Source organism: Nematolebias whitei, chromosome 18, assembly GCF_014905685.2.
Source record: "Nematolebias whitei isolate Nwh7 chromosome 18, NemWhi1, whole genome shotgun sequence".
Taxonomy (NCBI): Eukaryota; Metazoa; Chordata; class Actinopteri; order Cyprinodontiformes; family Rivulidae; genus Nematolebias; species Nematolebias whitei.
In genome coordinates this window covers 1646411-1673503 of record NC_056515.1, presented here as the reverse complement: position 1 = coordinate 1673503, position 27093 = coordinate 1646411, and the positions used below count along the sequence as shown (strand labels likewise).

The following is a 27093-nucleotide window of genomic DNA, read 5'->3' as shown; positions in this document are numbered from 1 at the left end:
TGGTGTCCCAGTGTTCCATAAAGAACTTCAAATCGTGACTCATCTGACCACAGAACAGTCTTCCATTTTGCCACACTCCATTTTAAATGACCCCTGGCCCAGTGCAAACAGAGCTTGCTTAGAAATGGCTTCCTCTATGCACTGTAGAGTTTCAGCTGGCAACGGCGGATGGCACGGTGGATTGTGTTCACTGACAATGCTTTCTGGAAGTATTCCTGAGCCCATTCTGTTATTTCCTTGACAGTGGCATTCCTGTTTGAGGTGCAGTGACATTTAAGGGCCCGGAGATCACAAGCATCCAGTAGAGTTTTATGGCCTTGACCCTTACGCACAGCGATTGTTCCAAATTCTCTGAATCTTTTGATGATGTTATGCACAGTTGATGATGATAACTTAAAAGTCTTTGCTATTTTACACTGGGTAACACCATTCTGGTATTGCTGCACTATCTTTCTGTGCAACAATGGTGGAATTGGTGATCCTCTTACCATCTTGGCTTCTGAGAGACACTGACACTTGGAGAAGCTCTTTTTATACCATACCATACCATACCACTTTATTTATAAAGCACTTAAAACAGTTACAAGGCCAACCAAAGTGCTGAACAGACAAAACAACAGCTAACACACAAAGCAAAATACAAAATGAGGTAAATCAGAATATAGACATAAAAACGATGCAGGTAATGACGACAAACCAGTGTGGAGCATACAGGTTCAAAACACAGATCATCTGGTGTTGAAAGCTACTGAATAGTAGTGAGTTTTTAAACGGGACTTGAAAACCGAGAGGGAGGGGGCCTGTCTGACAAACAGAGGTAACTCGTTCCAAAGTCTTGGTCCTGCTACAGAGAAGGCCCTGTCACCTCTGCGCTTAAGACGAGTTCCTGGAACTGTGAGGAGCAACTGGTCCGGTGACCTTAGGGAACGTGGTGGGACATACGGTTGTAGCAGATCAGAGAGATGGGGGGGGGGGGGGGGGGACACTGTTCAGTGATTTGTAGACATACAGGAGTATTTTGAACTGGATTCAAAAGTGAACCGGTAACCAGTGCAGTGAGGCCAAAACTGGTGTAATGTGCTCTCTTTTGCCTGTACTGGTTAAAAATCGGGCTGCTGCATTCTGGACCAGTTGTAGTCGTGCAATGGAGGTCTGACTGATACCAAACGGGAGCGAATTGCAGTAATCAAGCCTAGATGTAATGAATGCATGTATTACTGTCTCCAGGTTATTTTTGGACAATATGGGCTTCAGTTTAGACAGCCGCCTCATTTGGAAGAAGCATGATTTTACAATCATGTTTACATGATTGTTAAGCTTCAGGGAAGGGTCCATTATCACTCCCAGATTAGTGACTCTTTGTTTTTCTGACAGGGTTAGAGCGGAGAGGTCGATGCAGTGGTTTGTGATCGTGTCGTTGGGAGGGAACAACATGACTTCAGACTTCTTTTCATTGAAACTCAAGAAATTTAAAGCCATCCAGTCCCTGATGTCAGCCAGGCAGTTGAGCAGCGGTTGAATAGAGCATGTACCATTGTGTCTTAGGGGGAAGTAAATTTGACAGTCATCGGCATACAAGTGGAAGGGCATGTTGTGTTTCCGGAAAATAGCACCAAGTGGCAGCAGGTATAAAGAGAATAGGAGGGGACCCAGGATGGACCCCTGCGGAACCCCCCATTTAAGCTCTGCCTCTGCGGAACTAAAATCCTTGATGGAGACACAAAAGGATCTGTCAGCGAGGTAAGATCTGAACCAATTGAGGGCTGACCCTGTGACGCCCACCCACTGCTCCAACCTAGCAATGAGGATCTCATGGTCGATGGTGTCAAAGGCGGCTGTGAGGTCCAACAGGACAAGCAGCACAGAATCACCAGTATCTGTGGATCTGAAGATGTCGTTAAAGACCTTCAGCAGGGCAGTTTCAGTGCTATGGAGAGGTTTAAAGCCAGATTGGAATAGCTCTAAGATGGCGTGATCCTCCAGGAAGCACTTCAACTGGGACTCGACTATTTTCTCCAGTACTTTAGAAACAAATGGGAGTTTGGAGACAGGCCGGTAGTTGGCAGCGACTGAGGGGTCAAGGTTTGGGTTTTTTCAGGATAGGCTGGACAGCAGCATGTTTAAAGGATTTTGGCACCACGCCAGTGGATAAACTACTGTTTACTATATCAAGAATGGACGGACCTAGAGTTGGAAACACCTCCTTTAGTAGTCGAGGGGGGACCACATCAAAGGGAGAGCCAGAAGGTTTCAAGCTGCACACGACCTGCTCTAGAGAAGATAGAGTGATGGGTTCAAAATGGTCAAATAGAGCTACAGATTGAGGTGGGATGTATGGGTCATGAGTTGGAGGGGAAATGAGAGCCCTGGTGGTCGCAATTATTTCCAAAAAGAAATGTAAGAAGTTGTCGCACAGCTCAGTCGAGGCTTCCAGAGGTGATGGTTCAGTGAGGTGGAGAACAGAGTTTAGGGTGGAGAAGAGGACACGTGGGTTGTGAGAGTTTGATGTAATTATATCAGAGAAGAATTTTGATTTAGCAGCTTTTACTGTTTTCTGATAACGGCGTCAACTCTCTTTAAGTATTTGAAAAGAGACCTGCAGCCTGTCTTTCCTCCACTTTTGCTCCGCCCTCCTACATTGCTGCCCAACGGCCTTGGTGACGTCACTCAGCCAAGGTTCTGCTTTGATTTTTGATTTTTTTGGTTTGAACAGGTGCAACATGATCCAGAGTCTTTAAGCAGACAGAGTTGAACTGGGATGTCAGCTCCTCAGTGGTGGTGAGAAACACTGGGGGGTGAATGATCATTTCAGAGTTATAAACATCTGTGAAACGTGCGGCAGTGAAGTGGTTAATGGTCCGGGTCCTACGTGCAGGAATGCACGACTTAGGAGTTAGGTGGGGGAGGGTGAACTCAAACCGGACTGGCATGTGGTCTGAGAAAACATTATCACCAATAACAAGATTATTAACAGTCATATCATGAGTTAAAACAAGGTCCAGTGTATGTCCATGCTCTTGGGTGGGACCGTTTACAGGCTGAGTTAAATTAAATGAGTCCAATAGAACTAAAAAGTCCTTAACCAAGGGCTTCTCAGGACAGCACACGTGCAAATTAAAGTCCCCAATAATGAAAACATGCTCATATTTTGGTGTGATTTCAGCCAAGAAGTCAGAAAACTCATTTATGAAATCCTTAGATCGAGGTGGGCAGTAGACGAGTGCAAATAACGTCGGAGGTGAATGGCCAAGTTCAAAGACGCTCAGCTCAAAGCTGGCGTGGGAAACTGGGATGGGCAGTTGTTTACAGTCAAAAGTTGATTTGAATATTGTTAATAATCCACCACCGCGTCGGCCTGATGGCCGCGGGGCGTTAAAATACAGACTGTTCGGTGGCAGTAAATCCGTCAAGGCGCTGGACTCACCCGGAGACATCCAAGTCTCTGTGATGCACAGAAAGTCCAGATCGTGCTCTTGAAAGTAATCCCTGAGGACAAAAGTTTTGTTGGTAACAGATCTTGCGTTGACCAAACACATCCGGATACTGTCTGAAGTGGAGCCAGCAGTGGTGGAGTTAGTGCGCGGCAATGGCCGCAGGTTTTCAATAACAGCCCCTCCAGGTCGGTCCGAGCTGCGCACCGGCCGACAACTCCCGTTGGTTACCTGGTCCGGGCACACAGGAGAGGAAGATGATTTATGATTTTTATACCCAATCATGTTGTCAATTGACCTAATTAGTGTTAATTGGTCTTCCAGCTGTTTGTTATATGCTCAATTTCCTTTTTCCAGCCACTTATTGCTACTGGTCCTAATTTCTTTGGGATTTGTTGACACTGAAATTTTGAATCAACATATTTTTCCTTTAAAATGTTACATTTACTCAGATTAAACTTTTGATCTGTCATCTATGTTATATTACGAATAAAATATTGACATTTGCCATCTCCACATCATTGCATTGAGTTTTTATTCACAATTTGTTTAGTGTCCCAACTTTTTTGGAATCCAGTTTGTAGTTAGTGTCTACTTGGGTTTCCTGAGCTGTCCCTTAGTTATGCTGCTATAGGCTTAGACTACTGGAGGACAAACTGACCACACTTTTCACTCTGCTACTGTCTTTATTTACTCTGCTCAACCTGTTTTGTATTTGTAATTATTCTTTCTATCCTAATGTGTTTTTTTGTCTTTCAGTTATACCTGGACCTACCATTCTGTGTTCGTCTGTCTCTCCTTCCTGTCCTCTCAACCAGCCGGTCAAAGCAGATGACCGCTTGTCCTGAGTCTGGTTCTGCTGGAGGTTTCTTCCTTTTAAAAGGGAGTTTTTTCTTTCCACTGTTGCCACTGTGCTTGCTCAGGATGGGAGACTGCAACGAAGTGAAGATTCAACTTGTCTGCTGGATTCCTTAGATAGAGAACTTTACTAATTGACTTTTATGTATATGTGAATGTTCCTGTAAAGTGCCCTGAGACAACTTTGTTGTGATTTGGCACTATATAAATAAACTGAATTGAATTGAATTGAAAATAGGTTGTAAAGAGGGTGGATCCTAAGACAGAGCCTTGTGTTACACCATTGTTGACTTAAATAACAGGAGGAAATACCATTATGTTGAACACATTGCCTCCGAACTGAGAGATAGTTAGAGAACCAACCAATGGTGTGATCTGAGAAACCGATTTCTGAGTGCTTATGACACAAGATGTTATGATCCACAGTGTCAAAAGCTTCAGACAGGTCTAAGAAAAGTGCAGCACAATAATCTTTAGCATCTAGTGCTTCAAGAATGTTGTTAAAAACCTTCAGTGAAGCAGTGGTTGTGCTGTGTTGTTTCCTGAAACCAGATTGATGTGGAGGTAAGATGTTAAATGAGTCCAGGTAATTTTTGATTTGAGAGTTTATCATTTTTTCTAGAATCTTGGCTAAAATACAGAGTTTAGAGATTGGTCCATAGTTGTTCAGTGAGGTGGGGTCTCCTCCCTTCAGCAAAGGAAGAACAAAGGCTGTTTTCCAAGTGTCTGGGATGGAGTTTTGTCTTATGGAGAGATTGAAGATGTGGGTCACAGGGACTGTAATGATATGAGCGGCCAGCCTTAAGAAATAAGGTGGAAGTTCATCTGGTCCTTCAGATTTTTTTGGATCAAGATCATTTAACAATTTATTAACCTCACTGACTGAACATAATGAAAATGTGTGGTTTACTGAAGATTGACTTGTAGGAGAGATTTGGTTTGTAGATGTTTGACTTTTAGGAGAAGTGGCTGATCTTCCATTAGTAACTGTGTCAAATAAAGAACTAGAAGCAACAAAATGTTTGTTGAGACAGTTCAGGATCTCGTGCTTATTTGACACAGGAACAGAGTTAACGAGAAGTTGTGATGGGAGGTCAGATTAAGTGACAGGCAACATTCACACAAGCAGCTTCAGATCCAAAAGAATCTGAAAGACGTTAGGAAACAGGAACAGATCCATCAAAGACCTGACTAGGATCCATGGTCCTCACCAGAACTGGGCTCATAGGAAGATGAAGAAAAACAGATGGTTACGTTCCAACAGAACCGGACGGAACAGAAGCAGTAAAATGGTACTGTCACGATTTGTGTTTAAACCAGGGAGAGTCTGAGTCCAGAAAGTTCTTACTGTTCCTACAATTTAAGTCAGGAGCCCACTGAGGGTCGTGAAACACCACGAGGGGTCCTTAAAATACACACGTGTAGTGGTTTGAACCCAAACTGGTGAAAGCTGGAGCCATTAGCTTCTACTACTGTGGTTTTCTGGGTCTGGAGCCAAAACGTTTGGGAGCATTTCTGACAACGGCTGAAATGAACGACAGGAAGGCAGATAGAGACCTGAACGCTCGTGCATGTGAGTGGCTCAATCCGAGTATCGCTGTGACCAACCTGCTGTCGAAACCTGAGAACGTTTGTTCTCCTGCAGCAGCTTTCAGTAAAACAACATTTAAATGCATTTGTTTCTCGTTTGGTGAAAATGGACCCAAACCTAACGTTTTGATCAGAACCAATCAGAAACATGGGTCACAGAACCAAGAACTGAAGACATTACAGATGTGTGCTGATTACTAACAGAGGACAGGTGGTATGTCTCAGGAGCTGGAGACAAGGCCTTTGGAGGACATCTGTTGGTGATGGCAGAACCTGACCTAAAAACCCAAACTAAGAAAAAACAGCCCAGAATTTGACAGAACTTTGATCTTTAAACTAAAAAATAAAACCGTCTGTGCATCAGCATGACTCAGTTGTTACATTTTTCCCTCAGTTTGGTCTATCAGGTGTGCCACAGCTGTTTCCGCCGGCAGACCAAGCTGCAGCGCTGCGCTCAGTGCCGGTTCGCCCACTACTGCGACCGCACCTGCCAGAGTGCATGCTGGGAGGAACACAAGCAGGAATGTGCTGCCATACGGGGTTCAGGCTTTGCTCCCAACCAGAACATCCGGTAAGATGTACGGTGATGAACATTCGTTAAAAGAACAACCAATGAGAACGTAGTGTTGGTTGACTGGACCTCCTGTGGTTCCGGCCCGTCCTGACCTGGCTCTCCTGCGCAGCCTGGCAGCCCGAGTGATGTGGCGCCGGAGGAAGGACCAGGGTCTGGCTTCAGACAGTCAGTTAGTAGCTGCAGACCAGCTGAAGGATCACCTGGAGGACCTGCCTGAAGAGGAGCAGAACAAGGTCCAGAGTGACGTGGACAACCTGTTGAAGTTCTGGATCGATGGCGCCAAGCTTCACTCTGAGGGCTACATCCGCCACATTCTGGGCCTGGTTGGTGTCACCTTCATGTTTTTATAATTTCTGGACCTTAACGTCTGAAGCTTCAGGGTCTGAGGGGTCTCCTCTTCTCTGCAGGTCAGGTCTAACGGACTTCCCCTGACAGACCAGAGGGGTCTGCAGAATGTGGGTTTGGGTCTCTTCCCCAATCTGAGCCTGGTGAACCACGACTGCTGGCCCAGGTGTACTGTCACCTTCAACCATGGCAAGTAGGTGTCCAACCTGCCGGGAACGGTTTGGGTTTAAAGAACTTCAGAGTAACAAGTTCATGTTTGTCTCCTGCAGCCAATCAGCTGTGAGCTCCGCTCTGCACTCCAAGACCAGGTACGTTCTTCACACGTGCCTCCAAACATTGCCTCTGTGGGGCTCTAAACAAAGACCGCCTGATCCAGACATCCTTAAGAGCCGGTGGTCTGAGTCTCTGAGCAGAGACTGAAAAACCCCCAAACCTGATTCCTTCATCTCCCCCAGGATGGAGCTGCGAGCTCTGAGGAAGATCTCCAAGGGTGAGGAGCTGACCTTCAACTATGTGGACCTCCTGAACCTTTCGGCTGAAAGGCAGAAGCAGCTGAAGGAGCGATTCCATTTTGACTGCAGCTGTCAGCGCTGCAGCCAGCAGCTGGGCGATGACCTAATGTCTGCGTCTTCAGAGAGCAAGGTCCATGGCTGAACAGATCCGGTTCTGAAAGAATCGTCTCTAAACATTTTTTTTTTTTTAAATTTGTTTTCCTGTCCATCCCTCAGCATTCGGCTGATAAAGTCAAAGAGGTGTCGGCCTTCAGCCAGGAGAGTCTGAAGAAGATTGAAAGAGCCGGACAAGATGGAGATTACAGCGAGGTAACCACCAAGCTGCGAGGGTGAAAGTATGAAGCTACAAATTGTCTCCTGAATGTCTGCACCCCCTATTTCTTCTAGGTACTGAGGTTGAGTCTGGAGGTTCTGGCAAAGCAGGAGGACGTTCTGGCTGACACTCACCTGCTCAGGCTGCGAGCGCTGGGCGTGGCCACCGAGGTGCACTCACACTTGAGGAAGTTCTCTGAGGCTGCAGAGTTCGCCTGGAGGATGGTGGAGGGATACATGTGAGTGATTCGCCCTCTGGGTGTGTGGGGCGCATTACAGGAAGTCTGAAATGTAAAGGTTTTAAATTAAACCAGACCTCTTCACCTGGGTAATAAGACCACTGTGAAGTATGGTGGTGGTAGTATCATGCTGTTATGTGGTTAGTAGCTGCAGAAGCAGAGAGATTATCTGGAGATTAAAAAATAAGAATGTAGAAGGTAAAAAAAAAAAATTAGAATCACATCTGATGCCTTTTTAAAATTAAAAGTTTCAACATTTCTTAAAGACCGTTCAGACTTTGTCTCCACGAGTGTTTAAGTGGACCTACTTCCTGTTTTACAGCACCCATATAGTGAAGCACAGTGGTGGTAGTGTCATGCTGTAAGGATGTGAGAAAAACAAATCTAAATTTAAGCTGCAAGCAGCATTGGAGGCCCTCGCAGCAAAGCGCCACTCCGGCCTTACGACGACCGCGGGAGCTCCAGCTAGTCCACCCAGTCGCCATCGTGAACTCTCTCGTGCCAGTCCCGCACGTGTTCACCATGGAGTGCATTTTCCTAACCTTCCACATCGCTTTCCGTCCATGTCAGTACTTGTCCAGCTTCAGGTCTTACAAGTATAGGCGAAATCCGACCTTCCAGACAGGAGTTATGGTGACTTCCTGTATTGTGGCGAATGTTTGACAAGCACTTCCTTTATGCTTTTCAACATGTCATGTGTGGTAATGAACAGTTAGTGAACAAAGTTTCAGTCTAATATCTTATACAGGGAAGCTGGAAGAATCATCCAATAATCAACAGTTTTTCTCTGAGTAGGTGGGGCTTAAGTTATGTCATTTATCAACAATACCAATGTGTCTACAAGTGCTCACTGATGAAGCACAAAAAATCAGGTGCAGATCAGATGATGTATCACTAAGATGTAACTTGGTATTAAATAGGGGGTGCACTGGAGTGTAGCGTTAAACCACAATACCAATGTGTGTAAAAGTGCTCACTGATTACATACAATAAATCTGGTCCAGATTGGATGATGTATCACTGAGCTATAACTGTAGGAATAATATAGGGGGCGCTGTGGAGGCTATTAGCCACTTATCATGGATTCCTTTTCAAGGGGTGGATAATGATCGATCATACTGATTTTTGTGAACCTCGGTTCAAATCTGTGGAATTTATAGCCAAACGTATTGCAACGGCGTCACTTCTGAATTTGTCACGTTGCCACACCCACATCCTCCTTTGAAAACTGTTTGTAATTTAAAGTAAGTCAGACCAACTTGTTATATGTCTTCTAACACAGGATCATCCTGATTAGGTCAAGGGTGTCAGAGAGGGAGCATTCTAAATGAAAAAAGTGACTTCCTGTTCTGAGGGGATGGGACTTTGATAATGTCAAAATATGACCACAGAGGTTTGTCGGGCATCAACAGGGATGAGTCATGCCAAGTTTGGTGCATTTCACTCTTTCACTGTGAAAGTTACAGCGTTTGGAAATTTACGAAGTCAAGCGCAAATTTGAGGCCTGACCACGCCTCTTTAACATATACGAAAACGCAAGCTTTTGATAACTTTTGCTCCCCAATGTGTTAAGGGCACATTAACCAAGTTTGAAGGTAATCCTTCAAAATCCCTAGGAGGAGTTCGTTAAAATTTGCAATTAGAAACGCCCAAAAATGACCATTTGACCCAAAATGGCTGACTTCATGTTAGTTTTGGACCAGGGCTCCAAGAGACTTTTTCATAGGTCCTGAAAAAATACAGATGTTCACCGAGTTTCAGAATTATCTGTCCAAAAATGGCTTGGGGCTGAGGTTTTAAAATATTCTAGGGGGCGCTGTGGAGAATATTGGCCAATTATCATGGATTCCTGTTCAAGTGGAATTTAGAGCCCAATATATGGCAACGGCATTATGTCTTACTTCGCCACGTCGCGACGCCCACATGTTCCACCCAAAACTGTCAGTGTTGGCAAGCAAGTTACACCAACATGTCTTCGGTCACTGGACACACTATCATGCTGATCAGGTAACAGGGGTCAGATAGGGACCGTTCAACGTAAAACTTTACATTTCCTGTTATCAGGGGCCATGGCTTAAGTGATGTCATGATTTGACCATTCAGTCTTGCAGGGGACTGGATGTGGATCAATCACTGAAGGTTTGATGTGTCAGACAGTTTTCGTGTAGGAGCTATTAACGTTTCGTTTTTCATGGCGAGATGTCAAACTTTAAGGTCTGGCCCCGCCCCTTCAGCATGCTCCAAAACTAACCGTTTAGATATCTTTTCATCCCCCATGCCTTTTGACATGCCTTTTGACTGACATTTCATACTCTCAGTCACCTTAACTACCTCACTAATATCCATAATGTGCAATACAATTGTGTAATACTTGTATTTTTTACTTTCATTATTATATCTATATTGCGTTACATTTTTTATATTTTTAGTGTGTGTTTAATGTGTGTTTTCTTAAGGCGTGTTTTTGCACTGGAAAAAGGAGTGGCTCTTAATTTCATTGTACTGCGTATAATGACAATAAAGGCATTCTGATTCTGATTCTGATTTTGAACCAACTGGCCAAGTTTGAACCCGATTGAGTAAATCCCTAGGACGAGTTCGTTCAAATGCGGAGGCTGTAAACCTTCAAAAGATGTGAACTTTGGGACGACATTCCAAAATGGCCGCCTTCCTGTTTATCGTACAATATTGTTGCCATAGGGTTTTCTGTGCAGCTTGGGGAATTGCACACATTTACCAAATGTCATGCTTCTACGACAAACTAAGGTTAATGCAGAGGGTATTTTGAAAATTTCCAGGTGGCGCTCTTGATTCGTTTCTGTTGCAATTTTTGCGACACCCTTAAAATACGTAATTTTTCAGCAATCCTGATGTGTCTGCCAAATTTGATGAGTTTTGGGATATGTTAAGGCCCCCAAAACGCCAATTCATTTGCCAAAAAATTTTCAGCTCGGTCCTGAACAGAGCGATTACAATAGGCCTTCGCAGCGCTTCGCTGCTCGGGCCTAACAATTCAATAAAGGTTCCTGTAAACCAGGTTTGGACCTGGTCATCCCAAATCTCAGTGGGTAAAACTGAACCTTCTCAGTAGAGTGCAGATCTAAGCCCCTTCTCTTCCTCTCTCACAGGAAGCTGCTCCATCCTAACAGCCCCCAGCTGGGGATGGCCATGATGCGAGCAGGGGTCATCCTCTGGCATGCAGGGCAGGTGGAGGCGGGTCACAATATGATCTGTAGGGCGTACCGGATCCTGATGGCGACCCACGGACCAAACCACTCCATCACCAGAGACCTGGAGGTATTAAACCACCACGCTCCTCTCAGAGCACGATGCGAATGGTAAACTGACCATGCTAACAGCCATCTCTCTTCCAGTTGATGCGGTCACAGACGGAGACGGAGCTGAAGACGTTGAAGGACTTGGACCTGCAGGACTCCACCAGGAAAAACCTGCCGATGGTCTGCAGCTCCGCCGAGGACAACATTAAAGGGTTCCTCCGCAAACAGTAAAATAGGAAAAAAACTATTATATTAAATATTTAAAGGTTGTACAGTTACCGTTCTGTGTCGAGCCTCTGAGTCATTAAAGGATCAACAATAAAACTGGAGTCTGTCATTTGTTTCTAATAGAGACGAGTGTGTATCTTCATCTGTTACAGAGCTCTAAACAACAAAGCGCTAGCCAAAATAAAAAAGTAGCAAAAGGTTGGTTAAAAGATAACTAGCAAAAGGCTATAACTAGAACCTAAAAGTAGCAAAAGCCTAGTAGCTTAAGAAGACAAAACAGAGCAAGCAGCTGAAGCAGATTTCAAGCAGAAAAATGCTTTAGAATGAACTGAAGAGATCTGAATGAATTTATATGGAGAGATATTTGTAAATGCTAAATATTTTGAAAATTACAAAAAAATTCACAGCACTCGACTCTTGAATGAGCAGAATGTTCTGATAAATGAATGGCTAAAATAAATTAAAAATACCCAGAAGTAGATAAAAAAAAACCATGCAGAAAACAACAGTCTGAAAGCCGAGTCTGAAGACAACCTCTCAGTTGAAACTTAAAACATGAACCGTTTAATTAGAAACTCTTTATTTGGTCATAAAAAAGAAAAGGGCAGCAGGAGGACATCAGAAAAAGCAGAACACCCAAACTGTATGAAAACATTGGACAGACAGACACTTGGAGGCTCATGTTAAAACATGGTGTCGTCTGCAAAGAGGAGAACTCGACCTGATTCTCAGCTCATTAAAGTTCTGTTTATTGCTTTTAGCTGAAGTGTTTGACGTAAAACTGACGCCATGTTTGTTTTACCCACATTTTTTAAACGGTGTCTAATTAAAAATTCAACTTTATAACTTACACAAACACAGAAACAACTCATTAAATAGGAGTTTAAAATCAATAAAAAAAATTTAAAAAAAAAAACAGTAAAAGGTGTGAAGGTCTTCCACAGCCGGTGTGCAGCAAATTTATTCAGAACTAAATAATTAGTGTTTTCTAGAAGAAGTGCAAGTCAAACACAAAAAAAAATGCGACCCCCACTGTGAAGCAGGCATCATGTAATGGTGTTAGATAGAGGCAGAGAGAATCTTTGTGTTTTCCAGCTGAAATCCAAGATTTCACAGCATATTTGCTAAAAAAGTACCAATGCTCAGATCCAACCATAAAGTGACAGCCTTGAGTCCTGAGAAGCTCCACCTCCTCCTCTGCTTCATTGGACGACACAGAGTTCAATGTTGGACTGGTTCTGAGTCTCCGCCATCCTGTCCGAGTCTTTCTGAGTCCTGTTGTGTTCCTGTGAGTCTGAGTCCAGCTCACCTGGCGGAGGCACCAGACTCTGCCTGAGCTCCATCAGCAGCTCCTTCCCGTCGCTCGCTGGCAGGTTTCCCAGGAAGTACTGTGGCGCCAGCTCCACCAGCCTGACGCCGAGACAGGAAATGTCATTAATGCTCGAAAACAACAGGTTCTGACCAAAGAGCATCACTAATTAAATAAATTATCACTCAAATGTTTTTATTGACACTTTAAAGCAGGAAAATTAGAATTTTATTCAGATTTCATATAAATAAATCTCCTGCAGTCAGAATGTGATGACTTAATGTAGACCAATTCTGTTTAGAGTCCAAATCAATCAAAAATGTGATTTTTACTGCAAGTTTCTCTAAAACCAACAGAAAGTCTAAAGAAGGCGTCATCAGTTCTAACTCACATCTGGGGATGGACCTCAGAGGCGATACAGATGCAGTTATCGCTGGAGACTGTGAACTCATGGTAAAGGACCCAACTGGGGGAGCTCAGCCTCGGCTGGAGACACAGGTAGGCGGAGAAAGGGTGGAGGTGGGCCACATGACGGTGAGTTATGAGGAGGTAGTTGCCAGCGCCGTCGACATCATGAGCCACCTGAGACAAAATGGACAAATTATGACGGATGAGGTCTGTGCAGAAATGCTGAAAGGTGTCTGAAACTCCAGCAAATTTCTTCTCTAAAGCTAATCGGAAGTTGTGACAGTCTTATTTTGAAACTCCATGTTCAAACCTCTTCTTGTTTTTTTCTGATAAACAATAAACCATAAAAAAAAAAAAAAATTAAGTCAGAATTGATTAAATTTATTTTCTCACTTTGAGGAAGAAGCCTGAAATGAGCGCACGTTTGATGTTAGTGCAGTTGTCCTGGCATCCAAAGGCTGGGGGGGAAACAGGAAGTTCTATCCTCTGCATCACCTCCAGAAGCTCCACCCTGATTACGGCCGCCAGCCGTAAGGCGGCGTGACTGAAGAAATTGGCGGTGCACCACGCCTCGTCCTGATTATCTGGAATCAAATGAAAACCGTTGGACCATTTACCCACAAGTCATTTCAAACGTTTTCTCTGAGTCTGAAACCAGGGGACCTGAACATACGCTCCATGAAGGCATTATAAATGTTGATGAGGGTCATGTGATCCCCCTCTGTGTGCATCAGAGATTGCCACACAGCAATGGCAGCTTCCTCCGAGTTGGATTCAGCAGCCATAAAGCAGGAAGGAGCTGAAAGATACGTAGAGAGGTTAAAACCATCAAATAAGGTGACAATCAGTGGGTGGGATCTATCAGGCCACACCCATTGAAGGGTGGGGCTAGATAAACCTTACCCATGAGGAGGAGGTTACCTGTTAGCATGGCGGCTATTGTCAGCAGCTCATCTACGCAGTCGTACTCGCAGGAAGCTATCAGAGATTTAGCTAGCGGCGGCTCAAGCGGCAGCTCCGACATTATGATTCCCACCTCCGACAGGTTTCCATCATCATCCAATGCCGCGAGGTAGTCCAGGTCCTCCAAGGCCTGCATCAGAGCCTCAGGAGCTGAAGGAAGAGATGTTGTACCAGCATCAGAAGGGCTAACGAGTCAACTCAAACATCTGTCATCATGCTGTTCAGGAGGTTTCTGAGACGTACCTGGTCTGTCCAAAAACTTGCACTGTCCCATGTCAGCAATATCAAGTCTCTTCAGCAGCAGAACCAGGTGGCTGAGGTTCTCCTCGGTCACTCCGGGACAGTGGGCCTCCTCCATCCCATCCTCGTACAGGGACTGAGGGTACAGACGGAGACACAACCCTGAGAAAGACCAGGAGGACACAAAACAGTTACCAACACATGAAATAAAGATCTACACTTTGTTTTTATGTCTACGATCAGCCAGAACATCAGGACATCCCATCTCCTCTAGACCTCTGAAGATCTGCTTCAAGGACAGAAAGCTCACCTGCCGACAGGTAGGTCATATTGTTCTGGCTAATTAGTTTTTGATTCAATGACATGTAATTGGGTTTAATGTTTAATTTAAACATTTAACCACTGAATTGGTAGACTGGGGTGGTGTTTCCCCTCTTCAAAAAGGTAGATCGGAGAGTATGCTCCAGTTATAGGGGCATCACATTCCTTAGCCTCCCTGGTAAGGTCTATTCAGGGGTAATGGAGAAGTGAGTTTGATTGTTGGTCGAACCTTAGATCCAAGAGGAACAATGTGGGTTCCGTCTTGGCTGTGGAACACTGGACCAGCTCTTTACCCTCACGAGGATCCTTGAGGGATCATGGGAGTTTGCCCATCCTGTCTACATGTGTTTTGTGGACTTGGAGAAGGCATTTGACTGTGTTCCTCAGGGTACACTGTGGGGGGTGCTCCGTGAGTATGAGATTGGAGACCCGTTGATACGGGCTGTTCAGTCCCTATACAAGGGGCGGCTGTGGCTGAGTAGTTAGAGCAGTCGTCCTCCAATGCGAGAGTTGGGGGTTCGAATCCACCAGCAGTCACATGTCGAAGTGTCCCTGGGCAAGACACTGAACCCCTCATAGCCTCCGATGTGTGTCCCATCAGTGTTTGAATGTGATCTAAAGCACTGATTAGTCTCTTTAGAATGATTTGTTCAATTAGCTTTGTAGAGATCTAGTAGAGTGCTGTATGAATGGGTAAATGAGGGCACAGATTGTAGTGTAAAGTGCTTTGAGTATCTTGAAATAAGATAGAAAGGCGCTATATAAGTACAGTCCATTTACCATTTATAAGCGGTGCGAGAGTTTTCTTCGCATTGCCGGCGGTAAGTCGGACCCCTTGAGGGTGGGAGTTGGACTTCGCCAGGGCTGCCCGTTGTCACAGATTCTGTTCATAACTTTTATGGACAGAATTTCTCGATGCGGCCAACTGGCGGAGGGTTTCTGGTTCAGTGGCCTCAGGATTCCATCTCTGCTCTTTGCAGATGATGTGATCCTGTTGGCGTCATTGTGCCGTGATCTTCAGCTCTCACTGGAGTGGTTCACAGCCTAGTGTGAAGCAGCTGAGATGAGAATCAGCATCTCCAAATCTGAGGCCATGGTCCTCATCCGGAAACGGGTGGATTGCTCTCTTCAGGTCGAGGGTGAGGTTCTGCCTCAAGTGGAGTTCAAGAATCTCAGGATTTTGTTCACGAGTGAGGGAAGAATGGAGCGTGAGACTGGCAGATGGATTGGTGCAGCATCTGCAGTATTGCGGACTCTGTACCGGTCTGTTGTGGTGAAGAGAGAGCTGAGCTATAAGGCAAAGCTCTCTGTTTACCGGTCGGTCTACGTTCCTACCCTCACCTATGGTCATGAGCTCTGGGTAGTGACCGAAAGAATGAGATTGTGGATACAGGCGGTTGAAATGAGTTTTCTCCGCAGGGTAGCTGGACTCTCCCTTAGAGATAGAGTGAGAAGTTCAGTTATCTGAGAGAGACTCAGAGTAGAACCACTACTCCTTCACGTGGAGAGGAGCCAGTTGAGGTGGTTCAAGCATCTAGTAAGGATGCTCCCTGGGCGCCTCCCAAGGGAGGTGCTTCGGGCATGTCCAACTGGGAGGAGACCCCGGGGAAGACCCAGGACATGCTGGAGAGACTATGTCTCTCGGTTGGCCTGGGAACGCCTTGGAATCCTCCCAGAAAAGCTGGAAGAGGTGGCTGTGGAAAGAGATGTCTGGGCCTTCCTGCTCAAGCTGCTGCCCCCACGACCCGACTTCGGAATAAGTGGAAGTTAATGGATGGATAGATGTTTTTATTTAAGGTGTTGTAATTAGTTTTAAAAATTGCCTTGTGATCTAACTGTTTTTTGCTGCTATTCCTCGATTGTCCTTTTGGTTGCTATTTTGTTTCGATTTGTAAAAAAAAAGAAAAAGAGAAACTTACATTTGTATGCCTATTTTATGATTGTCTATTGTTGTCATTGTTATCTATTGTTATCGTTGTTATCCATTGCTGTCCTCACTCTTTGTTAAGAAATCAGGTCTCTCTTGTAAATGAGCCCTCGAGGCTCAATAGGATTAACCTGTCTAAATAAAGGTTGAATGAAAAGGAGGGAGATTGGGAGTAACAGGTGATGAGTGTGACTGCAGCCTGGCACGTCATGACAAAGTTTACTGAACTTGAACTTGGAACTACTGTCTCCCTACTTCACGTTTTTTCACATATTGTGGGCGGGCATGGTACGGAAAACCAGTGATAAACGAGGGACTACTGCATTGCGTACTCTGTACTGTTCTGTTGTGGTGTGGTAAATAGGGAGCTGAGCTGTAAGGCAAAGCTCTTGGTTTACTGGTCGGTCTACGTTCCTACCCTCACCTATGGTCACGAGCTCTGGGTAGTGACTGAAAGAATGAGATTGTGGATACAGTGGGTTGAAATGAGTTTCCTCCGCAGGGTAGCTGGACTCTCCCTTAGAGATAGGGTGAGAAGTTCAGTTATCTGGGAAAAACTCGGAGTAGAACCACTGCTCCTCCTCATTGAGAGGAGTCAGTTGAGGTGGTTTGGGCATCTGGGCGACTCCCTAGGGAGGTGCTTTGGGCATGTCCGGCAAAGAGGAGACCCCGCGGAAGACCCAGGACACGTTTGAGTGACTATGTCTCTCTGTTGGCCTGGAAACGCCTTGAAATCCACCCAGAAGAGCTGGAAGAGGTGGCTGTGGAAAGAGATATCTGGACCCCCCTGTTCAAGCTGCTGCCCCCATGGCCTGACTTCAGAACAAACAGAAGATAATGGATGGATGGATGGATTTAACTATGATCACCAGGAGTCAGATTAAATAGCTCTTCAAATGTTTAGATTGGATTTTAAAAATAAATATTTGATCTTGGGTTTTAGATCTTATATCCTGGGTCTTGGATCCTGGGTCTTGGGTCATAGGTCTTAGGTTCTGAGAGAACTGCCTGAGAGAGGATGCAAACGACAACAAACTGCCTTTTTTGGACTATTTGGTTCAGATGGAGAGAGAGGACAGCCTCAACATTGAAGTTTACAGAAAACCAACCCACACAGACCAGTATCTTCTGTTTGACTCCCACCATCCACTGGAACACAAACTCTCTGTCATCAGAACTTTACAACATCGGGCCGAACGTGTCCCCACAAAGACAGAAGGGAAGGAAAAGGAACAGAAACACATTCAAGAAGCTCTTCAAACATGTGGATATCCTAACTGGGCTTTTGTCAAGTCAGTGAGGAAATCTACAAAACACACCAATAAACTGAAAAAGGAGAACAACAGACGTAAAAACATCGTCATCCCTTATGTTGCTGGAGTATCAGAGAAATTCAGAAGGATCTTCAACAAACACAAGATCCGAGTACATTTCAAACCCAGCAGGACTCTCAGACAGAGACTGGTCCACCCTAAAGACAAAACACCCATACACAAACAGAGTGGTGTAGTGTATGTGGTCCAGTGCAGTGAGGACTGTCCAGACCTCTACATTGGAGAAACTAAACAGCCTCTTCACAGACGCATGACTCAACACAGGAGAGCCACCTCCTCTGGACAAGATTCAGCTGTTCACCTCCACCTCACAGATAAGGGACACTCTTTTGAGGACCAAAATGTGCACATTTTGGACCGAGAACACAGATGGTTTGAGAGGGGGGTGAAGGAAGCAATTTATGTAAAAAGAGAAAAGCCGTCTCTTAACAGAGGAGGCGGCCTCAGATTTCCACTTTCAAAAACCTATAATGCAACTTTAAAACAGATTCCCAGCCGGTTTTCACACCTGATGGGAACAGAGGGGCCTCGTCTGTGAATTAGAGGAACAAAATACTCTTACTGTTAAGTTTGTTTAGGTGTGAATTGCCAATCTACATATGTGTGTGTGTGTGTCTTATCTCACTCAGCCTTATAACCTGAATCTCTCACTCTCTTCTCTTTGAATTGAGAAAGCTCCTCGGATGAGGAGCGAAACGTCTTCTGTTACAAATAAAGTCCAGTTGTTTTTGTATTGAATGCTTTTTAAATTCAGTGGCTGTTTAGTTTCCCTGATGTAAGACTGATCACAGCCCTCCTGACACTGAACAGCATACACAATATTACTCTGTTTGTGCCAGGAGACTGGATCTTTGGGATGAACCAGTCTTTGCCGTAATGTATTTTGGGGTTTAAAAGCCACTGGGACGTTATGTTTAGAAAATAAATGTCTCAGTTTCTCTGATACTCCCTCAACATACAGAATGACCACTGGTCTGGGTTCCTGATGGTCCTTCTCGACCATGTGAGCAGCTGGTTTTGGTTGTCAGCAGCAAACTGGTTGATCCACTCTGAGAAGGTGCTATTTAAGAGACTGAGCCGAATACAGCACCTCAGACTGAGGAAGTCTTTTGGATGAGAGACGAAATGTATCTACATTTTTTTTTCTTTGTTTTATTTTTTGTCCTTTTGAATGTCCAGAGGACCAGATTGAACTTTTTTAGATTTTTCTACCTGGATTATTGAGCATGCATCAGGATAAAATTAGGTTTCTTTTTCAGAAATAGATCTTGCTCAACTCTGAATGCCAGAAAACGCCTTGTAACCGCTACCTTCCTACCGGCCATTGACTATGGTGACATTATGTACATGAATACCCCTGCCAGCTCCTTGCAGATGTTGGATGTTGTCCACCATGGCACGCCAAGGTTCATAACTGGTTGTAACTACTGTACCCATCACTGCACTCTGTACTCCTTGTCCAGTTGGTCATCATTATTTACACATAAGCTCTCACACTGGTTCATCTTCATCTATAAATCCCTCCTTGGTCTGCTACCTTCTTATATCTCTTCCCACATGTCACGCCATCCGTGTAGTTACAACATGCGCTCTCAGGCCATCATTACCTGCAGCGTTCCTTCAGTGCGGACCAAACTTGGCAAAAAGGCCTTTTCCTACTCAGCTCCTGCACCTGGAACATCTTGCAACAAGAACTGAGGTTGTCCACCTTGATTTCTTTAAGGGGTTTCAAACATTTAATAATGTCAAAGGAAAAATTAAGGCAGATATGTTTTTGTTTTTAGTAATTCGCCTTGTTTTAAGGCACCCTGATTTGTTGTTTTGTACAATACTCTTGTTTTAACTTCATTTTTACTCTTGTTGTTGTTATTGTCTACTGTCATTGTTGTCTGTACTTTGTATGTTCTATCTGGAACAGGTCCCTCTTGTAAATGAGTCCTCGTGGCTCAGTGAGGCTAGCCTGTATAAAGGTTGAATGAAAATAGAGGGGATCGGGCTTTTGCGGTTGTTGCTCCAAAACTGTGGCATAGTTTACCTGATCATTTAAAGACCGCTGAGACTGTTGAGACTTTTTTAAATCTTTTATCAAGACTCCTCTGTTTTCCTTGGAATTTGATCTATGCAGAGTCTGATAATCAGTTAGAGCGGATTTTTATTGTTGTGGGTTGTATTTTATTGTTAACTTTATGTCTTTTGAGTGGCACAAGATGTTTTTTTTACTCTTTTTAATCTGACTTAACTGAAAAGCACTTTGGTCAGCTTTTGTTGTTTTTATGTGCTATAGAAATAAATTGACACTGACAATGGGTCCTGGGTCTAAGATCCTGGGTTTTAGGTCCTGGGTTTTAGATCCTGGGTCTTAGGTCCTGGGTCTTAAGGTCCTGGGTCTTAGGTCATGGGATTTAAGTCCTGGGCCTTAGGTCCTGGGTCTTAGGTCCTGGGTCGTAGGTCCTGGGTCGTAGGTCCTGGGTCGTAGGTCCTGGGTCGTAGGTCCTGGGTCTTGGGTCCTGGGTCTTGGTTCTTGGGTCTCTGGGTCCTAAGATCTAAGACCCAGTAACTAAAACCCAGGACCTTAGACCCAAGGCCCAGGACCGAAGACCTTAGGTCTAAGGTCTTCGGTCCTGAGACTTGGGTCCTGGGCCTTGGGTCCTACATCTTTGGTCCTGGGTCTTCAATCCTGATCCTTTGGTCCTAGGTCCTGAGTCTTTGGTCCTAGGTCTTAGGTTCTGGGTCTTAGGTCTTAGGTTCTGGGTCCTGGGTTTTAGGTTCAAGGTCTTAGGCCTTAGGTCTTGGGCCCTGGGTCTTGGGATCTGGATCTTGGGTCTCGTGTCTTAGGTCCTGGGTTTTAGGTCTTAGGCCCTGGGTCTTTGTTCTTTGACCCTTTGTCTTAGGTCCTGGGCCTTAGGTCATGGGTCTTAGGTCCTGGGTCCTTGGCCTTAGGTCCTGGCTCTTAGCCCACCTGGCAGGTGACTGTTGACCCTCTGGGTCCTCATGTCAGCCTGGTGTTTACTGATCCTCCTCAGGACCTGGGAGTTCGCTCTGATCTGTGGATTGTAAACCTGTTGAACAAAAACAGAAAGTTGTGTTTTTAAGACATGCATAAAGACATGATTTTTCCCATCATGCTTTGCTCTGAGCACAAACTCTGGTACTCACAGCTTTGAGCTGAAGGCCGGTGTCGATGACATAACGAACTCCTCTCAGGCAGAACGAACCCTCGGCCAGAGAATCGGTGAGGATCACCCTCCGTTTAATGCCCGGACCCTCAGAACCGTCAGTCTCCTTTGGCGTCCAGGTGTGTGGGTCGGACTCGTATACTCTCTGGGTCAGACTGCCCAGTCCGTTGTGGAGTGGGAGGAGCCTGAGAGGTCCAAGCTGAGGATTCAGAGCCACAGACTCGTTCTCCAGCAGAGTCAAACACTCGTCTATCTCCTACAGGAAACAGGAAATGACCCGAGTTTTAGGTCAAAGTGCGATGGTTCGATTCTGATGACAATAAAATATAATATTTATGAGACAGATGAGGTGGTGATTTATTTTTGTTAGTTTTGAATGGAAAAGTGAGCAGCAGGACATCAGACAAAACTCTGTTTCTCTTGTTCCAGACAAACAGGAAGTGAAACTGAACTCAAGCAGAACCAAAACGGACTGACCTCATTTTTTTGTTAAAAATACAAAACGCACGTGAAACCTGAAGAATGCTGCTCAGATTTCAGAGTTCCACCAGCACATGGCTGTGTGAACATCTAACAGTTGTTGACTGAACGTCTCTCCTGACTGAAGACTTTTCATCCTCGTTTGTTTTAGTAAAGCTGTTTGTCTCTCCTGTGGTTAAAGTAAGAAATGTTCACCTGAGCTCCAGACAGGAACACCATCACGTCTCCTTCCTCTCCTCTCCGGTGCACATCCAGAACCATGTGACAGGAAGCAGCCAGCAGTGCCTTCCCCGACAGCTCCCGGTACATGATCTCCACCACACTTGAGGACTTCCTGCCCTCTGCTCCGTCGACCCGGTCCGGGGGCTCGGTGAGGCTGTCTAAGCTGAGGTGAGGGACAGAGGGTCCGAGGAAGGCAGCGATGCAGGGGGCGAGCGTAGGGTGAGCAAGGAGCACGACCCGGAAGTCGTTGGGCCTCTGGCTGCAGACGTCGCAAAGCAGGCCCAGTAGGACGTCGGTGGAGACAGTGCGCTCCTGAAGCTCGTCCAAGATCACCACGCCATACTGACGCAGCAGGGGTCCTGACATCATTTCCTGCAGCAGGAGGGAGTCGCTGACGAACCTGAGGATGGAACACAGACTTCATTTCTAGGTTTAAAATACACTTTTTTTAATCTGAGAGCCTTTGGGACGAAGGACATTAAACAGGAGCTGAACGACCATATATGGAGTGATGACATCATGAACGGTCCAGTATGCTGCAGGTTCATTCTGGAGAGGACCGCCTGAGATGACTTTTACAGAAATCAGATTGTTTTGAGACTAACAGGAACACACAAAATCCATCTGTTTTTTATTTTATTAACCTTTATTTAAGCAGGCAAATCCCACCGAGATCACAGACCTCTTCTGTAAGTGAGGCCTGGGCCTGAAGGCAGACTAACATGCATGTTTTTGTTCTGTGGGAGGAAACTGGAGTACCCGGAGAAAACCCACGCAAGCACAAGAAGAACATGCAAATTCCACACAGAAAGACCCCAGGCCCAACTGGGCATTGAACCCAAGACCTTCTTGCTGTGAGGCAACAGTGTAACCACTGAGCCATTGTGCTGCCGTCTGTAGCTACTTTTAGCAGCAGCATAAAATGGAGGGAGGGAGAACCTGGACTTCCTCTGAGAATCCAGCCCAGATCCTCCTCAGACTGAAGAAGGTCTCAGCTGCAGGAGAGGACACATCGACTGAACCCAACCACAAACAGGCTTCATCCAGTCACAGTAAACTGAACTGTTCAATAAACTCCTCCCCTCTGATTCACTCTCCTGCTGTTCTAGGGGCAAAATGAACCTTTTTGGGCCATTTTAACCCTAGGGCAGCAGGAGGGTTAATGATGGCTTTAGTGTTTCTGTCTACTTTTATTGTTCATGAGTTCAGTCATAATGTTTGGTTTGTGGGCATAGGCATGTTGTATTTTTGGACTCAGGAAGTCAGGCTTTAAGCCCCGCCCACCCTCTTAAACACATTCAAACATTTAGAAACGTTTGAACAAGTACTACATGAATAAACAAGTTCCAACACCTAATTTTTAAATTTTATGTGTTTGTGTATTTTATTAGGTCACAGCCGGGGCGGCTGTGGCAGAGTGGTTAGAGCAGTCATCCTCTAATGCGAGAGTTGGGGGTTCGATTCCACCAGCAGTCACATTTCAAAGTGTCCCTGGGCAAGACATTGAACCCCTCACTGCCTCCGATGTGTCCCATCGATGAATGTGATAAAGCTCTGATTCTTCTTTGTTCAGATCTAGTAGAGTGCTGTATGAATGGGTAAATGAGGACACACACTGGGTTGTAAAGAGCTTTGAGTATCTTGATAAGATAGAAAGATGCTACATATAAGTGCAGTCCATTTATTTTAATGTTAATGTGTTTAATGTTATTTTAATGTTTTATTTCAGAAAATGGAATTAATCTTATTCTGCAGTCGGCTACCAGAGGGTGCTCTGCTCTTTTTGTCTCTTTTTTCATTTACCCTTTATTTATCCAGGTCGTCTCATTGAGTCACGAGAACTCATTTCCAAGAGAGACCTGTTCAGGGAGCAGATGTGGGGTTGAGTGCCTTGCTCAGGGGCCCAGAGTGGGGCAAATGAGGGTGGAGGCAGGTGTGGGTGTTTCACCTTTTCCACCCACATTTTGATGTTGACGGTACTGGGAGTTGAACCTGCAACATTCCAATCACAGGCCCATCTTTTTTTAACCTCTACGCCACCACTCCCCCAGATCATCTCTGCCTCAACTTCCATGTTCTGCTTGTGGGTTTATTTTAAATATCTGTGGATGAATAAACTTCATCAATGACAGGAACCTCTTTTAATTTAACAAGTACAAACAAAAAAAAATGTTTTCAGTATTTCTGTCTAAACTTGATGCAAAATAAAAAAAAGGGGGGGGGGGGGGGATCCTAAAACCATCCATAAAGTAAAAAAAACAACAACAAAAAAACGCCCCCAAAAAAACAACTAGCTTCTCAGCTAGCTGAGTGCTAGTCTGGGGAAACAATACTTGACATCAAAATTAGTGAATAAATGCACAAACTTATCGCCATACTGGTATTATAAAGTGCATAATTTAAATAATTTATGGCCCATTTGACTTTCCGTAGAACCACCTCCTGTGCGCCCCCTTGAAACTTTTCCTCACAGCTGGTTAGAAACATCCTGAGTTTCACCAGAACTCATTATTCCTGCTTTGCTTTGGTGTCGAGTGCTTTAGATGGTTCCTCCTCTGATTCTGGTTCTGTCATGTCAGATAAATAAGACGAGTTTCCAGATGGGATCTCCTGAAGTCAGGGCTTAATTTGTAAACCGACTGATGCCGGAACAGCGGGCGGGCGGACAGTGTGTGTGTGGAGGGTTTCGGGGGGTGTCTGTGGGTCCTCCCACAGAAAATGTTGAATAACAGAGATGCCATTTCCTCCATTCTGGTGTATTTGAACGGACTGTCAAACATCTACATTTACCTACATTTGTAAACACGTGATTAAATGACTATTTTAGAGAGGAACAGCAAGTTGTGTGTGAACAGAGCAGCTGTGATTCTGTCAGGTGTCCCCACCCCCCTCCCGCCCCCAACTTCACAGTCGGAGCTGAACTCCTCTCTGCTGAATTTGTTGCTCCTGCTCCATCTCCAAGCGGCACCGTTTGAAGCACCTGAAGGCTTCAGTTCTCGGTTGTCCAGCTAAGGACAATCCATCCATCCATTTATTTATTTCATGAAAGTGAACTGGACGGTCTTTTCAACAATTTCATCGCTGTTATTTTGACAAATAGTGCCGTTGTTTTGAAACGTGATGTGAATAACAAACATTTCTCTCTTTGTATTTTTACTTTTATTTTTACACTAAGCTTTTTTTATTTATTATGTCTGAATGTAGCAGGAGTTCAGACACATCAGCAGTTGTGCGTGCGCTGTGTAGAGCTGTGTGGAGACGTTTCTGTGTGTAACGTGCACTGTCCACAGGGCGCGCTGCTGAAAGTGTTGGATGAAGACACTTCATGCCGTCCACGTCTCAGACACTGAAGCCGGTTTTCATCCATCAACAAGAAACACATTTTCTTATTTATTCTGTTGAATAAATGATCGTTTCTGTTGCTGAATGGATCGCTTCAGCAGCGTCATGTGACCTGCAGCCCCCCCACCCTCCTTAAGTGATCGGGGGGGTCTGAGAGAAGGGTGTTTTTCAGTGCAGCGCCGCTGAGGAGGGACAATGCCTGGAGAGGAGGAGGAGAGAAGGACTCCACTGCAGCACCTTTGTGCGTAAATGTGACCATCTGTCCCTGCGTCCTCACCCCCTGCCTCCTCCAGAGGCTCCTCTCCTGCTCCTCCCAGCCTGGGAAGGTGCATGTGATCGAGCTGGTGCACGTGCTGCGGCTGGAACATCCACTTCACAGACTGGGCAACGTCTCCTCTTGTTGTATTTTTATTAAATATTCAAAATAAAAATGTGCGATGACTTTGGACTTTTAGGGGCGGATATTTGAGTTGCTGGATCCGAGCAAACAGTTGCCAGAACACACCCGGTCAAAATGAGAGTTCCCGGATCTTGCTCCGGCAGGATCCGGCTCAAATTAACCTCTGCCTGACGCTAAAGAGTTCCACATCTGGTCCCCTGAACCCATCCCCTTGTTACCTGAGTAAGGTGTCAGGTGTGCAGCTGTCATCATGAGACACCCTGTAGCCCACCTCCAGGCCCAGACTCAGGTCCATCTCATCGGCCACTCGGAGAGCCAGACTCACCGCCGCTGCAGAGTACGGCTGAGAGCAGCAGACCAGACCATGGGAGAACTCAAAGGACAGGGCGAACTCTGTGCACCACTGAGGAACCTGCACGAGAACCAGGAAAACATTGACGGTTCTAAAACAGAGGAAATCTGAATCTGAAAAAAGTTCATGTATCAGGACTAAGACCAGGAGAAACAGCATTTTAGCTGTTCATCGGTCAGAATGTTCGGCTGATTCAGGAGATCTCTTCTGTGGCTTTTGCTCCTTTTTTTTATACTTTTGAACATTTTTAAAAAGATTTTCTGGTAGAAATACACATATATGTTTTCAGTTCCTTCAAAAACTTTGTTCTTTTTAATCTGCTTGAACTACTTCAGCAAATATCACAACGGCTGATTTTTATTTTATTTATTCAACCTTTATTTATACAGGTTATCCTCAATGAGTGACGAGGACTCGTTTACAAGAAACACCTGTTTTATACCCGATGCTAACAGATAATGCTCATTCTATTACTTATAAATATTTTTTTTACAGCCTAATGCTAGTACAAATTATTTTCTACTTTTTATTTTTAGCTAGTCTTTTACCAACATAGCTATTATTATTATTATTTTTCCTTCAACCTTTATTTAGACAGGTAAATCCCATTGAGCCTCGAGGACTCATTTACAAGACAGACCTGATTACTTAAACTACTTTTAGTTTTTGGCTAATATTTTGTTACTTTTAGCTGTTGGTTCACATTTTGGAATTTGTATGTAGCATCTGTTCTTTTAGCTTCGGTACTCCCGGCTTTAAGTGTCAGTTTTTCTGATTTTTCTCCTGTCACCATCAGATCTGAAGAACACAAGCTGCTCGCTTTAAGAGATCATTTCCTGTTCTGCAGGTTAAATGAACAAATGAAGACGATGGATGAAATGAATCTTGAGTAAATATTTATTAAAAGCTTTTGCCAGATCAGACACTGGGTGTGTCCGTGAACGCCTCATGTTTAAATTATATCAGATGTTCACAAGGGCTGCTTTGTGCTTTCAGGTTTTCAAGGATGAAGATGTTCACATCCTGGACAGAGAGGAACGATGGTTTGAGAGAGGAGTAAAGGAGGCCATCTTTGTGAAAAGAAACCGTCCATCATTAAACAGGGGTGGAGGCCTCCGGGTTCAATTGTCCCCATCTTACAATGCTGTGATTGCTAGTATCACTCAACCCCCTTTGAATAGTAAACAGCCATCAGGTGCTAATGACCCATTGTTAGGCTGATGGTCCTTCTTGAGCATGTGATCAGTTGGTT

General features: G+C 44.9%; 2 protein-coding genes across 2 annotated transcripts in view; one reads left to right on the top strand and one right to left on the bottom strand.

The window, feature by feature from the left end:
• Positions 1-11463, top strand: part of LOC119424725 (histone-lysine N-methyltransferase Smyd1) — a 17629-nt gene extending 6166 nt beyond the window's left edge. The window contains exons 2-10 of the mRNA XM_037692221.1: positions 6274-6450; positions 6563-6776; positions 6861-6991; positions 7068-7106; positions 7254-7440; positions 7527-7619; positions 7698-7861; positions 10990-11158; positions 11236-11463. Of these exons, the coding sequence (XP_037548149.1) occupies positions 6274-6450; positions 6563-6776; positions 6861-6991; positions 7068-7106; positions 7254-7440; positions 7527-7619; positions 7698-7861; positions 10990-11158; positions 11236-11370 (1309 nt within the window). The 3' untranslated portion in view covers positions 11371-11463. The remainder of the gene's footprint in view (positions 1-6273; positions 6451-6562; positions 6777-6860; positions 6992-7067; positions 7107-7253; positions 7441-7526; positions 7620-7697; positions 7862-10989; positions 11159-11235) is intronic.
• Positions 11464-12569: 1106 nt separating this feature from the next.
• dqx1 (DEAQ box RNA-dependent ATPase 1) overlaps positions 12570-27093 on the bottom strand; it is a 45003-nt gene continuing 30479 nt past the window's right edge. The window contains exons 4-13 of the mRNA XM_037692525.1: positions 25708-25901; positions 21721-22147; positions 21026-21301; positions 20829-20928; positions 14291-14449; positions 14006-14197; positions 13758-13883; positions 13478-13668; positions 13068-13258; positions 12570-12777 (exon numbers count right to left, since the gene is read on the bottom strand). Coding sequence (XP_037548453.1) covers positions 12570-12777; positions 13068-13258; positions 13478-13668; positions 13758-13883; positions 14006-14197; positions 14291-14449; positions 20829-20928; positions 21026-21301; positions 21721-22147; positions 25708-25901 — 2064 coding nt within the window. The remainder of the gene's footprint in view (positions 12778-13067; positions 13259-13477; positions 13669-13757; positions 13884-14005; positions 14198-14290; positions 14450-20828; positions 20929-21025; positions 21302-21720; positions 22148-25707; positions 25902-27093) is intronic.